The sequence below is a fragment of the Monopterus albus genome, unplaced genomic scaffold (genome assembly GCF_001952655.1).
Source record: "Monopterus albus unplaced genomic scaffold, M_albus_1.0 scaffold155.1, whole genome shotgun sequence".
Lineage (NCBI taxonomy): Eukaryota > Metazoa > Chordata > Actinopteri > Synbranchiformes > Synbranchidae > Monopterus > Monopterus albus.
Window position 1 is genome coordinate 413,045 of NW_018128035.1, and position 11,755 is coordinate 424,799.

Consider the following 11,755-nt stretch of genomic DNA (forward strand, 5'->3'; position numbering starts at 1 on the left):
TGCAGTTGTGTCAACATGCAGCTGAATCACAAAGGACTATTTCCAACAACTCGTGGAAGTCCTGTTTGCATTAGTGTGGAGTTCCTACTAAAGTGAGGAGGGAGTGAACGACACGGGGGATGCAAGTGATTATCTGTGACTGTCTAACAAAATGCTACAGGTCCTTATTTGTACTCATCAGTAATTTGGAAAATTCAAGACCATACAACTTATTAAATGGGCAGAAAGTGGAACTTTACCTCCATGCAGCAGTCGCCGATGATCTCTGGTACAATGCCGTAGAAGGCCAGCTCCTCGTCAAAGGCCTGGATGCACTCATGTCTTGGGTAGTGCAGCTTCCCAGTGCGGTAAAAGTTCAGAATGTGCCGGAACATTTCGGGGTCTCTGTCAAAGAAGTATTCCTGCGTGTCTTCATTGTAGAAGAACTCTTTCTCTGAAGAGCCCAGCAACGTGTCAGGGTATCGATCCAGAGTGTTCTTCCACGTCTGGACAAACAGAAGAGAAAAGAATAAAATTTTATTTTACTTTGAGGACTTTCAACATGGTTCTCATAATAATAAGCACCTTTATTAGCCAAGCATGTTACGAACAAGGAATTTGTTTCTGGTACAGAACCGAGGCAGCCATTTGCGGTGCCAACTCAACCGATGGCTCTAACCATCGGGGCCAACTTGGGGGTTCAGTGCCTTGCCCAAAGACACTTCGACATGTGAACTACAGGCACCAAGATTTGAACCTCCAACCGGGAGACGACTGCTCTACCCACTGAACCACAGTCACCCCCACATAGGAATACATTGCACTGAATTACAGCAATGGCACTGCTGTTGAGCTCTGGTTTCAAATGGAACAGTTGTAATTATGTGGGGCGTGCTGGTTTGCACTGGGGTCAGAGTAAAGCCCAGAGTTGCGGCTTCAGATGAAATGCCACCTGTGCACCAGAGACACAGTCAGCTAAAGCTGGACCCGATAATACAAACATATTGCACACACCAGCTGAAAGCTAACATTAGCTAAGCTATGCTAACAGGCTAGGCATATATGTAATCAAGTTAATAAAATGCTGTATGACAGTGTCTCTGAGGGTCTTATTACTGGGAGTCGAGTTTAACCACATCAGCGCCTTCATAAAGAGCATGAAACGTTCCACATCATGTTAAAAATACAAACATGCACGCCCCATCTGAAGGAGTTACTGAGCTGTCGACTGAGATGGGAGCATTGAACCGTCACTAACAGATGGGAACAGTGAAGTAAGACCTATTTTGTGCCTCTACTAGTGTTTGGCAGTCCACATCAAAGCAGGCATTACAGTAGGTTTCTGTCTGTTACTGCAGCTTTTTGTTTTTAAAATCAGGACAAACTTACAGCTTTCTTCTTGTTCTGCCACCGCAGCAGAAAGCTGTCAGAATCTATTTCTGCTATGGAGCCATTCTATTATTATTTCTGCCTAAATGCACATCAATGTGCTGATTCGATGTACAGTATTTATGACCTTCAGCTGTCAAAACACATTAGAAGCAATATGGATCTCTGAAAGTACAGCACTGTGCAAAAGTCTTAGGTCAACATTAGATTTGTTGCTTTAACAGTGTTATGATGACTATATATAGAAAACTGTCAGAGTCTGATGAGAAGTTTCTCAGAGTTTCTACTTTGAGGGAGCAGAGGAAACCCAGCAGGGACGTGGCTCAGCATCTGGCAGCTGCATCTGGACGACAGGTTGGTCCATCCACAGTCTGAAGAAGCCTGATCAGGAACGGCCTTTGAACAGATGGCAGCCAGGAGACCACTTCCTCAGAAAGGGACAGGGAGAAAAGGCTGAGACTGGAGCAAAGATCAGTGGAAAAGAGGAGTAGAGGACTGGAGAGATGGATGGAAGTTTGAAATGTTTGGGTCCAGTCATCGACAGTATGTGAGAGGAAGAGGTGGAAGAGTGAGTTGAGCAGCTTTCATGGCAACCATGGTGCGGTGGGTAGAGCAGTTGTCTTCCAACCACAAGGTTGGAGGTTCGTATCTTGGTGGTGGCAGTCCACGTGTTGAAGTGTCCTTGGGCAAGACACTGAACCCCCCCGGTTGCCCCCGATGGTTAGAGCCATCGGTTGAGTTGGCGCCGCAGATGGCTGCCATCGGTTCTGTACCGGAAACAAATTCCTTGTGTGTAACATACTTGACCATAAATTCATTCTATTTCTATTCAGTGACACATGGTGGAGGCCCTGTCATGGTTTCAAGTCTTCAAGACTGTTTCCCCAGAAGAATTCATGCTGTGGAGGTCACACCACAGACTGACTTTGGACTAGAGAAGCCAAAATTGTGTTCATGTTTCCTGTATTTTCTGGTTCTATCTTAATAAAGACAAAGATAAATATAAATTATCATCACAACCTTGCTAAATCAGCAAAACTAGTGGTGGCCTAGACCTTTGCACAGCGCTCTAGGCCTGGAAGTAACAGCACTTTTAATTTCACTTGTAGATGTTAGAAGATAGTGTTTTTAAGCACTAATATTCATCAGAAGGGTGAATATACAAAACAAACAGCTTCAGGAGACTATGAGTCCCAGAGAGCACCGCTGTGAGCAGCAGCCTGTCACAGATTCTTTTTCAGGCCTCTAACGGAGGCTGAAGTCACTTTGTCGAACCTTTTCAATGTAGGAATCCTGTGCCTGAATTCTTCCTGTACATAAAAAAGTGGGTATTTATTGAACCTGCTGTGCATGTACCGGAAACAAATTCCTTGTGTGTAACATACTTGGCCAATAAAGGTGAGTATGTGCATATGCACAAACTTGCTCTGTTATGTAAAGAAACAACCCCCAAATGCCAAATATGGTCATGAATATCCTGTTGCAAAGCCTTGCTTTAATGAAGGACTACTGGTTGTGGGGTCGTGCTAAATGTGCCGAATGTGACCAAGGTGACGAAAGAGTGGGTTGACCTGAAAGTGATGGCGAGCAGCAGTGCACAGCAGAGACAGTGGCCACAGAACCACTTCACTGTCACTCACAGATGATGAAACATTGCCAGTGACGAGCCAGGCCGAACCTGGCTTCACACCTAATGAAACTGAGGACGTGAGCAAATTGCTTTCTTATTGTCTTTTAACAACGTCGGCTGCACAGCAAATGTATTCAGCTAAATTAATCAGATTGGAATTAAATGTAGGCCACTAAAATGCAGCAGTCCAAAATTCATGCAGAGTGATGACAACTCAGTGCCATCAACAGACACTGTGTATCTGCACTGCACAGAGCTGCCGCTGTAGCTCGACCGGTACAGTGAGCGAGGGGTTCAAAGTGAGACGGGGATTCATGGAAATGTAACAGTACTTCAACCTACGAACGATGACCATGTCCTCAAACTAAAGGAGAAGCACCTACAACGTTGTGTAAGACTTCGTTTCAGTGCAGGAAGAAAAGAAAAACATGCAGCAATGCAACAAACAGACGTATGTGACGTTAAAGACAAACTAACGTTAAAGTAGCTCCAAAAATCTGCTTTGCAAATGTTTTGTAAAGAAAGAAATGGATTCAACACATTTAGAGCTACTTTGGTTTGCAGTTCATACTGTTTGGGAGCATTTTGTCCTTTTGTGTGATGGCTGAGTGGGGGGACTAAGAGAAATGCAGATGACATCGAACAAAGGTCATTGGGACTCCCAGTGGGAGCACTGGTGGCTCAGTGGCCATAAAGAGCCAGTTTTATAAACGTTGGCATAGAACAGAACCATACAGCGGTGATGCAGGACTGTGCAGTGAGCACAGGAGTTAGAGAGGGAGGTGTGGACTGGGAAGGATTGGGAAACACTGGTAAACTGGTGACCTTTCCTAGAGTTTAGTAGCCACACCCATGTTTTTAAACCAAATTTTGGAGCATGCTCAATAGACACGCACCTGAAACCTGACCCCGCTGACGTTGACGTACAGGATCTCATCTGATCTGGACGAGCTGTCCACTGGAGGTTTGGGCATCGTCTTCTTGGCCAGCGGCAGCCAACCAACCGCCGCCGCCCGTGCAAATGGCAGCCACGTGGCCACACCGGCCGCCATCTTGCATCAGAGCGTCCCTCCTATAGAGAGTCAAGTTCTGTCCTCAGGGGAGGGTGGAACCACTGAATCAGAGGTGGGTGCCTTGTGAAAGTCCTGGCTCACTTCTTGTCCTGCCCTGACTTCCTTGAGTGGTTTGGGCAGTGAGAGGGGGGGTGGTCGGACATGTTGAGGGGAGAGGAAGGGGGAGTAGGGGTGGAGGGAGGGGTCAGGTGACAGGGTTCAAGCCATGAAAGCAAAGCAGTAGAAGAGCAGGAAAGGCAGTGCATCTGACAGGTGAGTGGCCCGACTTTATGCCGATGAGTTTCAGGCGTCCTTCTGCAGAGTGGGTAATGCCTGCCTGTGAGACACTCCTCAGGGTAAAACTGATGATTTTACAACCAGGAACCTCGGAAATCGGTTGAAATATTCCTTTTTTGGGATGTTTTTCTGACTGCAGATGAGAAACTTTCAGCCTATGAGCAGCTGTCGTTCTGGTTCTTCTGAATAACAAGGCACTCTGGTGCAAAACACAGACTCTCCTGACAGAAAAAGACAATTTCTTGAACTCTCAGCAGCCTCAGTGCAGGAGGGCACATGTAAAATATTAAAAAATGTCTTCCCTGATATTACCATTACAGGCTTATTGCTGCTGGGATGTACACCAATAAGAAAAACTAGACAAATCCAGGTAGGAGTGCATGGAAACACTTGTGCCTGGCCTCTACCTCCTCTCTCTCTCTGTCTGACTCAGGCTCTCTCGCCCACCCCGTCTCCCTATGAAGACATATTTGTTGCAACGCTGCAGCCTTTCAAATTCTTATTAAATTGTGATGATGGTCCCTGAAGTTGCAAGATAGACAGAATCGCCTGTGTTGCCTCCCTCCCTCTAAGTGTTTCTCTGCTGTGGGGATTATGGATCTGCAGCCTCCCTCTTCCTCTCGTCCTCTTTCTGCTTCTGCACTTTCTAATTTTCCTTTATCTGTCCCTGTGTTTTACTCTCTCTCTCTTCCTCCCGGTCATGTCGGTGAGGCATTAGTGGTGGTGCTGGAGAGACACTGGCTTTCTCTTAGAGAGCGAGGAGGCGGTGTCCTTACTCCATGTCCATGTATGGCTGCCCTGCCAGAAAACACACAAACAGAAAAGAAACGGAGTGAGAGACGAACCAGGAGGAAACAGCAGAAATGAAGCTGCTAAAGGAGAGGAAAGAGAGAATTAGAGCAGAGGAGAAACTAGGGAGACGGGAGGAAAAATAAGGCAAAGAGGAAAGAAAGACGAGAGAGACTTGTTTAAAGGAAAGAATGAGGGAAGGAGGGGAAACTAAAGACAGCGAGGAAAAGAAGCAAAGAAATAAAAACAGGCTTGTTAAAAGAAAGAAGGACGCAAACAGGATTTAGATAAAAAGGTATAAAGAAGAAGAAGGATGGGACACAGAGGAGAAAAAGAAAAGGAGGAGGAAGGAATGAAGCTTTAGTGGCAACAAATAAGGAAGAGGGGGAAGAAGAAAACAGGAAAGAGAAGAAGAGAGAGTTGGTAAAGGGATAGAAAGGAACAGAGTTCATTATAAAAACAGGAGGTAGAGAGAGATGAAGGGAAAAACACAAGGCAAAGAAGTGAGAGAACCACAAACACTGGCAACCCCCCCACCCCCCGACACAAACAGACACACTCACACTACATAATCACATGAAGTGTTTTACCCCAAAGCAGAAGTGTTTTACCCCAAAGCACTGTTATCACTTGTTGTTTTGCCCCAGCGACAGGTCACTGGTCGTCATGGAGACAAACTGAAACCTGACAACATGGAGGGAACTTGGACTAAATGCCGATGGAGGATTCTGAAAGGCCGATCAACAGGACTGTCACAGAGACTTAACGCTGCCTAAAACAAACGACTCTCCAGATGGCTGGTCAGATAAACAGCAGTTCTCTGTCACTGGTTGAGGAAATCCCTCAGTTAAGACAAGAAACTTGACAGCCTGGAGATAGGTAGGTAGACAGGTAGTCTGACAAAACTAACAGGTGAAGGCAGGTGAGGTACAGGTACGGAAGCTGGGCCAGGTCACACAGATACGTGTTGACACGATGCTTACAACCCAGTGATGAGGCCCTGGAAACGAGCTGAGAGAGGTGAGGTGATCATAGGAGTCAGCCCCGGGAGAATGAGGGCAGAGGACAAGTGTCATCAAAATAAAAGTCCTAAAAAGGAAGTTCCAGCCTCTTTACTAATTATTTCTGTTCACTAAACCTGCAGGTAAGAAAACAACAGTCGTTATGAAAGCACAGAAACTGATGCACGTTCTTCCTCAGTCCTCTCCTTCCTGTTTCTGACAACCCCATGGAGATGCATGTGTTTAAGATGAAGAAGTGAAACTACAGATTATTAAAGTTTTCTGGTCTGCTGAGGGAAAACAGCCAGACTCGCTCGTCGATCCTCCCTTTGCGTTCTTCATCCAATAAAGCAGCCACAATAATATGAAGCTGCTCTTCATCAGATTAAAAGTCGCCGTTGTGGGTTTATTGCTTGAAGTCCACAGAGGGAGCAATAAAACTGTTCCTTCCCGAGGTTTGGTTTGAATCAGTCTGATTCAGGAAGTTTAACCCCTTCACCGTCACTAGGTCTGTCTGTACAAGCCCAACCTGTTTATTTCAAATTCTAGAGGAGCTCCTACGTTCTCCAAACATACCAAATATGTCTGGCTGAATCCTGGTGTACTTCTACTGTGATCAGTGGTACTTGTACTGCCACAGCTAACAGAATAGCATTGACATCTATCTGTCTTTAGCTGTTAGTCTCTTAAACAATGTTCATGTATGACTAACGTGCAACAAAATTGGTTTTCTCACGATCAGCTTAATAAGGAGATGCTGTCAGTAAAGGCACCTGGTACGTCGCAGACTGCTGAACATGGCCGACAAGAGGTTATATTTGTTTCGGCTACAGTTGTTGCTCGTACTGAACAACATGTGGTCATCTTCAGGAGCTGGTCGAGGTCAGAGAAAGACTGTGCCCTTAGTTAAATACTGAAAAACCCGGGGTGTAGAGGTGAGGGGGTTTACAGCGTATACAGATTGAGCAGCATTTAACAAGAGCCACAGGTACATGTCAGTACACAGTACACACCTTTGGCCCTCAGTTTTATAGTTCAGTATGTAAAGACCAAACAAGTCAACTAATGCCCCCAGACAACGTGTCATCCCGTCGTCTGCACAAACACAAGGCAAACGTGGACACTCAGGTAAAGTTCAGCACACACTGACACACCTTCCTGTGTCTGACACGCCTCAGTCAGTGTGTGTGGTATCATCAATTATGGATTAACTTTCAACCTGACTGGTTTCGTTCTGCTGCGCAGCCTCAGTCGGTGCTGGTGTGGCTCAGTGTCACATCCTTTGGACAGGAAAGCTTCCACATTGATACAGCACAGTGACACACACACAAGCTGTGGGTCTCAGTGAGTTAGGACCATTTCCCAAGGGAGACGTGTCATAGGTGCACAGCTGCAGGCGAGGACCTGTGACGTTCCCGAGCTGTTCAATCAACCTGCTGTGTTTCATTTGATTTCTGTTTTATGATCAGCACGGTTCAGACATGACGAGCCTGTCGCTTCAACACCTGGGTCCAGACTGAGATACATCATCAGATGGGTGACGTCTGATGGCGTTCGAGATTGATCACAAGGTAGAAGCCTGGCCACACCCGAGCTGTACTAAAACAGGTCACAACACAAATACCTACAAACTGAGTCAGCGACACCCAAAGTCCTACAAACACAATACAACATCAGACAAACAAACATGTCCCGAAGTGTGAAGCAGGAACGTTTATCCTGCAACCACAACAAGTGGTCAAAGGTCAGAAACAAGAACAGAAAGACAAAGGAAAGGCGTCCACCCAGATCCAGCCAGAAGGTCAGTACAGTCCACTGGGCAGAGCTGGCCACCAAATCCACATACTGCTGTAGGGGCGCACATCCCCGCTACAGGAAAGGAAACCCACACATAACAACAGAGCAGCGGCCCAGCCCGTACAGTACCCGCTCTGCTCGTAGTGAAGGGGAACTGTCTGAATGTGTCAGCGTCTCCAAGTCGCGTGTTTGAGTCCCGATTCTTCTGACCTGTACAGATTTGCTGTTTAGACTCTGGCCAAATCACCAGTGTGTTTGTTCTGTCCAGCTCCTCTCGTCTTTCACAGCCGTACGTTCTGTGGGATCACTAATGAACAAACATTTTACTGCATCAGTCGTAACTGTTCGTGTTAGAGGAGGCCGTGACGGCAGCGGGCTTGGTCTCAGCTCCCCCGTCCATCTGCAGGCTTCCAAAGGTCCGTGTGTCCGTGCCATCTGTGGAATTCCCTGCTGACACCATGTGTTTCTGAGCAGACATTAGATATTTAGAGCACAGCTCTGGGATCAGCGTCTCCCCGCCTCAGCCGCTGCGGCTTCAGCCCCGGAAGCTTCCGGTAATGAGACGGCTGCTGGTTTATGGTTATTACTGTGTGAGAGCTCAGTGAATTTCCTGTCGGACTTCTGAGGAAAGACTCCTCGTCAGGAACCAGGACGAACACTGTGGTGATTATTAAAATGTTTGAGTTCTTCATTGAAGCCGTTGGTGGTTTAAATATGAAAATCACTAAAGCCTCAACAAGAGCGATGAGGTAAAGCCAGCACTGACTGCACAGGTAGCTGCTGCAGCCTGTGCTGAGGTCGGCCGAGTGTTCTCCATCCAGGCCGCGCAGCAAACTCTGTTCATGTCTTATTCATTTCACCATCAGTCAGTTAAACGCTCCAAGCCAACCTGGCAGACGCTCTCCTCTAATGGGATCTGCACCATTGTTGGGTTTCTTCCTACATTCATCTGTTTGTGATTATGAAATGAAGACGCTGAAGTAAATAGATGCAACGTTATTTAATGCTGGTTCTAGTGTCTGTGAAAACGTCCTGTCGTCAGTCGGAACCAGGAAACACCTGAGAACTAGTTTCCATTTAAATGTTATGAAGGGAACGTGATGTTCATGGGACCAGACCTTCATACCGGACGTAAATCCAGTGTTGGGCAGTAGTGAAGTACGTGGGATTAAACGGTAGATTAACGACATTTAGCAGTTCAACTACATTCGTAGCTGTGCATGTGACTGAAGCAGTTGAATGACATTTTTGCCATTGTCTGTGTACTCAGCTACTTCAACCCCAAATCATTTTGGCCCATAGAAGGAAAGGAATGAGTTTTTATTTTTATTTTTCCATTGCTTCTCTAGTTTTTATATATTATAGCTTTGTGTCACATGCACATTGTCAGTTTCATTATTTTTTACTAAGTAGTTTGAACCACCTTTCTGAGTAACTTCAGGGTAGGTAAGGTACAATCAACATTTCTCTCTAGAGTAGTGTTGCTGTAGTTTCTTCCAGTGTGGAGTCGTCGGTACTTTGGACTTTGTTCAAAGCAGTTTCCACCATATCACGGTAACAACTAACAGCAACAAGGAGACCTGTTTGTGAAAGCAGGACCGGTGAAAGGTCAAACGAGCACAGAGGAGACCAGGTGTTGTCAGCAACGAGAGGAGGAGCCGTGTTTGTGCTGCAGACACATACACAGAGTGTTAAAGAGCAGCACGTGGCCGAAACCATTAGACATCAGTGTGCAGCTCGTCGCTGCAACGCACACACATAAAAGATTCAAACAGGAAACAGCTGAACACCGCGCAGCACAAAGAACCACGGCCAAGTCGAGGAATGAAGACTAAACATGGCCTGATATTTTTATGTTGTCTTCAGCCGTGGGGATCTGGGGGCTCTGACCGAGCAGTGGTAGGACTAGGGCTAAGAAAAACACGCAGCACCAAGCTCCAGAGTGTCGCCTTTACAGAAAAACCACAGACACGCACCAGTTTTGGAGATGAGCAGAAAACCTCAGGTGTCTGTCAGACCCACCATTGGTCATGTTTCACCTGGACATTTGTAGACACATCCCGGCTATAATGTTCTGTCTCAGGTCTCGTGGCTGGAGTCTTGTGTTAGCTGATGTCTAGATAATGCTGTGAGAGGCCGAGCTGGGCACAGATGTGATCTATATGTTGGAAAGACAAAACAAGTTTGGTCCCACAGGTGCCTGAGAAGAGTTTATGCAACAGTCCAGTCAGGTTTGAGAGCTGTCACATAGGACCAGAAGGGTCCTCTCTCCTTTGGCCAACAGACACATTCTACATGGTTTATATCAACGGAATCTGTAAATAAAACCTGCAACTGGGAAGCTGACTTGAAGTTTTTCAACCACCATCAAATATCGGTAAACTTAACTTCTTCCTGTGGCACCACCACTGTAAAGGACTACTGTAACCCACTGTGCTTGGGTGTTAGCCACGCTTCTCTGCTTCGCTTGCAGTTGGTACAGACCTTGGACCAGAGACGCTGTTCCACCCGTAGAACCAAGTCACATAAGCCCCGTCTCAGGAACTCACCCCAAGGAGCAGGAACCTTTCTGTGTTTCCACCAGAGGATCCGGCGCCTAAATGTAGATCCAGGATAAACTGTAGCTCCTAGTTGGGGGGTCGTACATGCAAGCATTTCACTCATATATGTGGGTAGAAATCAAAGTGCGCCAGTGTGAGAAATGATTTGGACACACTGATGCATCTGACCCGAGTTCCCTGGGCTCTCGGCCTGTAAGGAGCATCTTGTCAGCAGGCCTACTGTACACACAGAAACCAGCCAGTGACATTCGTGGATTTGAACATGTGGGCTTGGTGTTTGTAGGAAGACTTCTCCTGGTGCTCGACCTGAGGCCCAGCTGCACCAGACACGCAGCGCAGCAGGCGGAGGCCGTGGAAGAAAGCATGAGGTGCAATGTTACTTGGAGTAAACAAACTCTGTGCTCGTTACTGAACGTGCAATAAAACCTTGGCAAGTTTTTAAAAAGCCGCCCCTCTTGCCTGGGCTTCGGCCCTGCAGTGCGCTCGAGGGTCTTTGAGCCCGGGGACAGTTCCTGGACTTTAGTTCGTAAGAGCAGTAGCAGGTACCTCCTGGTGGAAATGCAGCTATCGAGTTCACGGTTCTGTCACCGAGTTTACATGGATCAGCACCTCAGGACACGCCTGAACTTTTCTGCCCTCGTGGTTTTGATCCGCAGTCTGCCACAGCTTTCCTAAAAGGACTGGGTCTCCACACTCGCCTGCTGCTACTTTATGTTGTCATTCTGCTTTGAACTGGCATTTAATGTTGTAGCCTAATTAGCATGTCAGTGTTGTATCTGTCTGTGCGCTGTGTTAAGCACCGTGAACTGCCTTTGTGTATGAACAGGGGCTGTAACAGCCTGCCCTGCCTTGTTGCAGCTCCTCCATTGAGGCTCGCACATTGTGCACCAAAGCTATGAACAGCCATCGCCTTCAGCGACGTGTCTCTCCTGACACTTTAAGATAAATCTGACACGTGGCTGTTTTAAATGTGCACTATAAATAAATCTGATTTGATGTCTCAGAGTGAACCACAGCCCTTTCACCTGCTCTCTTCTCTCCTGTTGCATCCTGACCTTTAAATACAGAAACAACTAAATAATCATAGAGTATGTGTCGGCTTCAGGTCAGCACACGTTTCCATCCACAGTCCTTCATCAGTATGAACACACACACACCGTCCGGCCACCACAAACACCAATGTGGATTCATCCGCCACTGAAAATAGTCCCCAACAAACTATTTCTTCCTGTTTGTTTGTGAGCAGCTGCTTTTCACAAA

General features: G+C 46.7%; 1 protein-coding gene across 3 annotated transcripts in view; it reads right to left on the reverse strand.

Annotated features, from left to right (window-relative positions):
* kcnd1 (potassium voltage-gated channel, Shal-related subfamily, member 1) overlaps positions 1-11,755 on the reverse strand; it is a 49,162-nt gene that overhangs the window by 36,258 nt on the left and 1,149 nt on the right. The window contains exons 1-3 of one of the 3 annotated variants that reach the window (XM_020615001.1): positions 8,064-8,128; positions 3,895-5,145; positions 240-485 (exon numbers count right to left, since the gene is read on the reverse strand). In XM_020615001.1, the coding sequence (XP_020470657.1) occupies positions 240-485; positions 3,895-4,050 (402 nt within the window). In that variant the 5' untranslated portion in view covers positions 4,051-5,145; positions 8,064-8,128. Of the gene's footprint in view, positions 1-239; positions 486-3,894; positions 5,146-8,063; positions 8,129-11,755 lie in introns of those variants that run through there. The other 2 variants (XM_020615000.1, XM_020614999.1) reach the window with 2 other exon arrangements.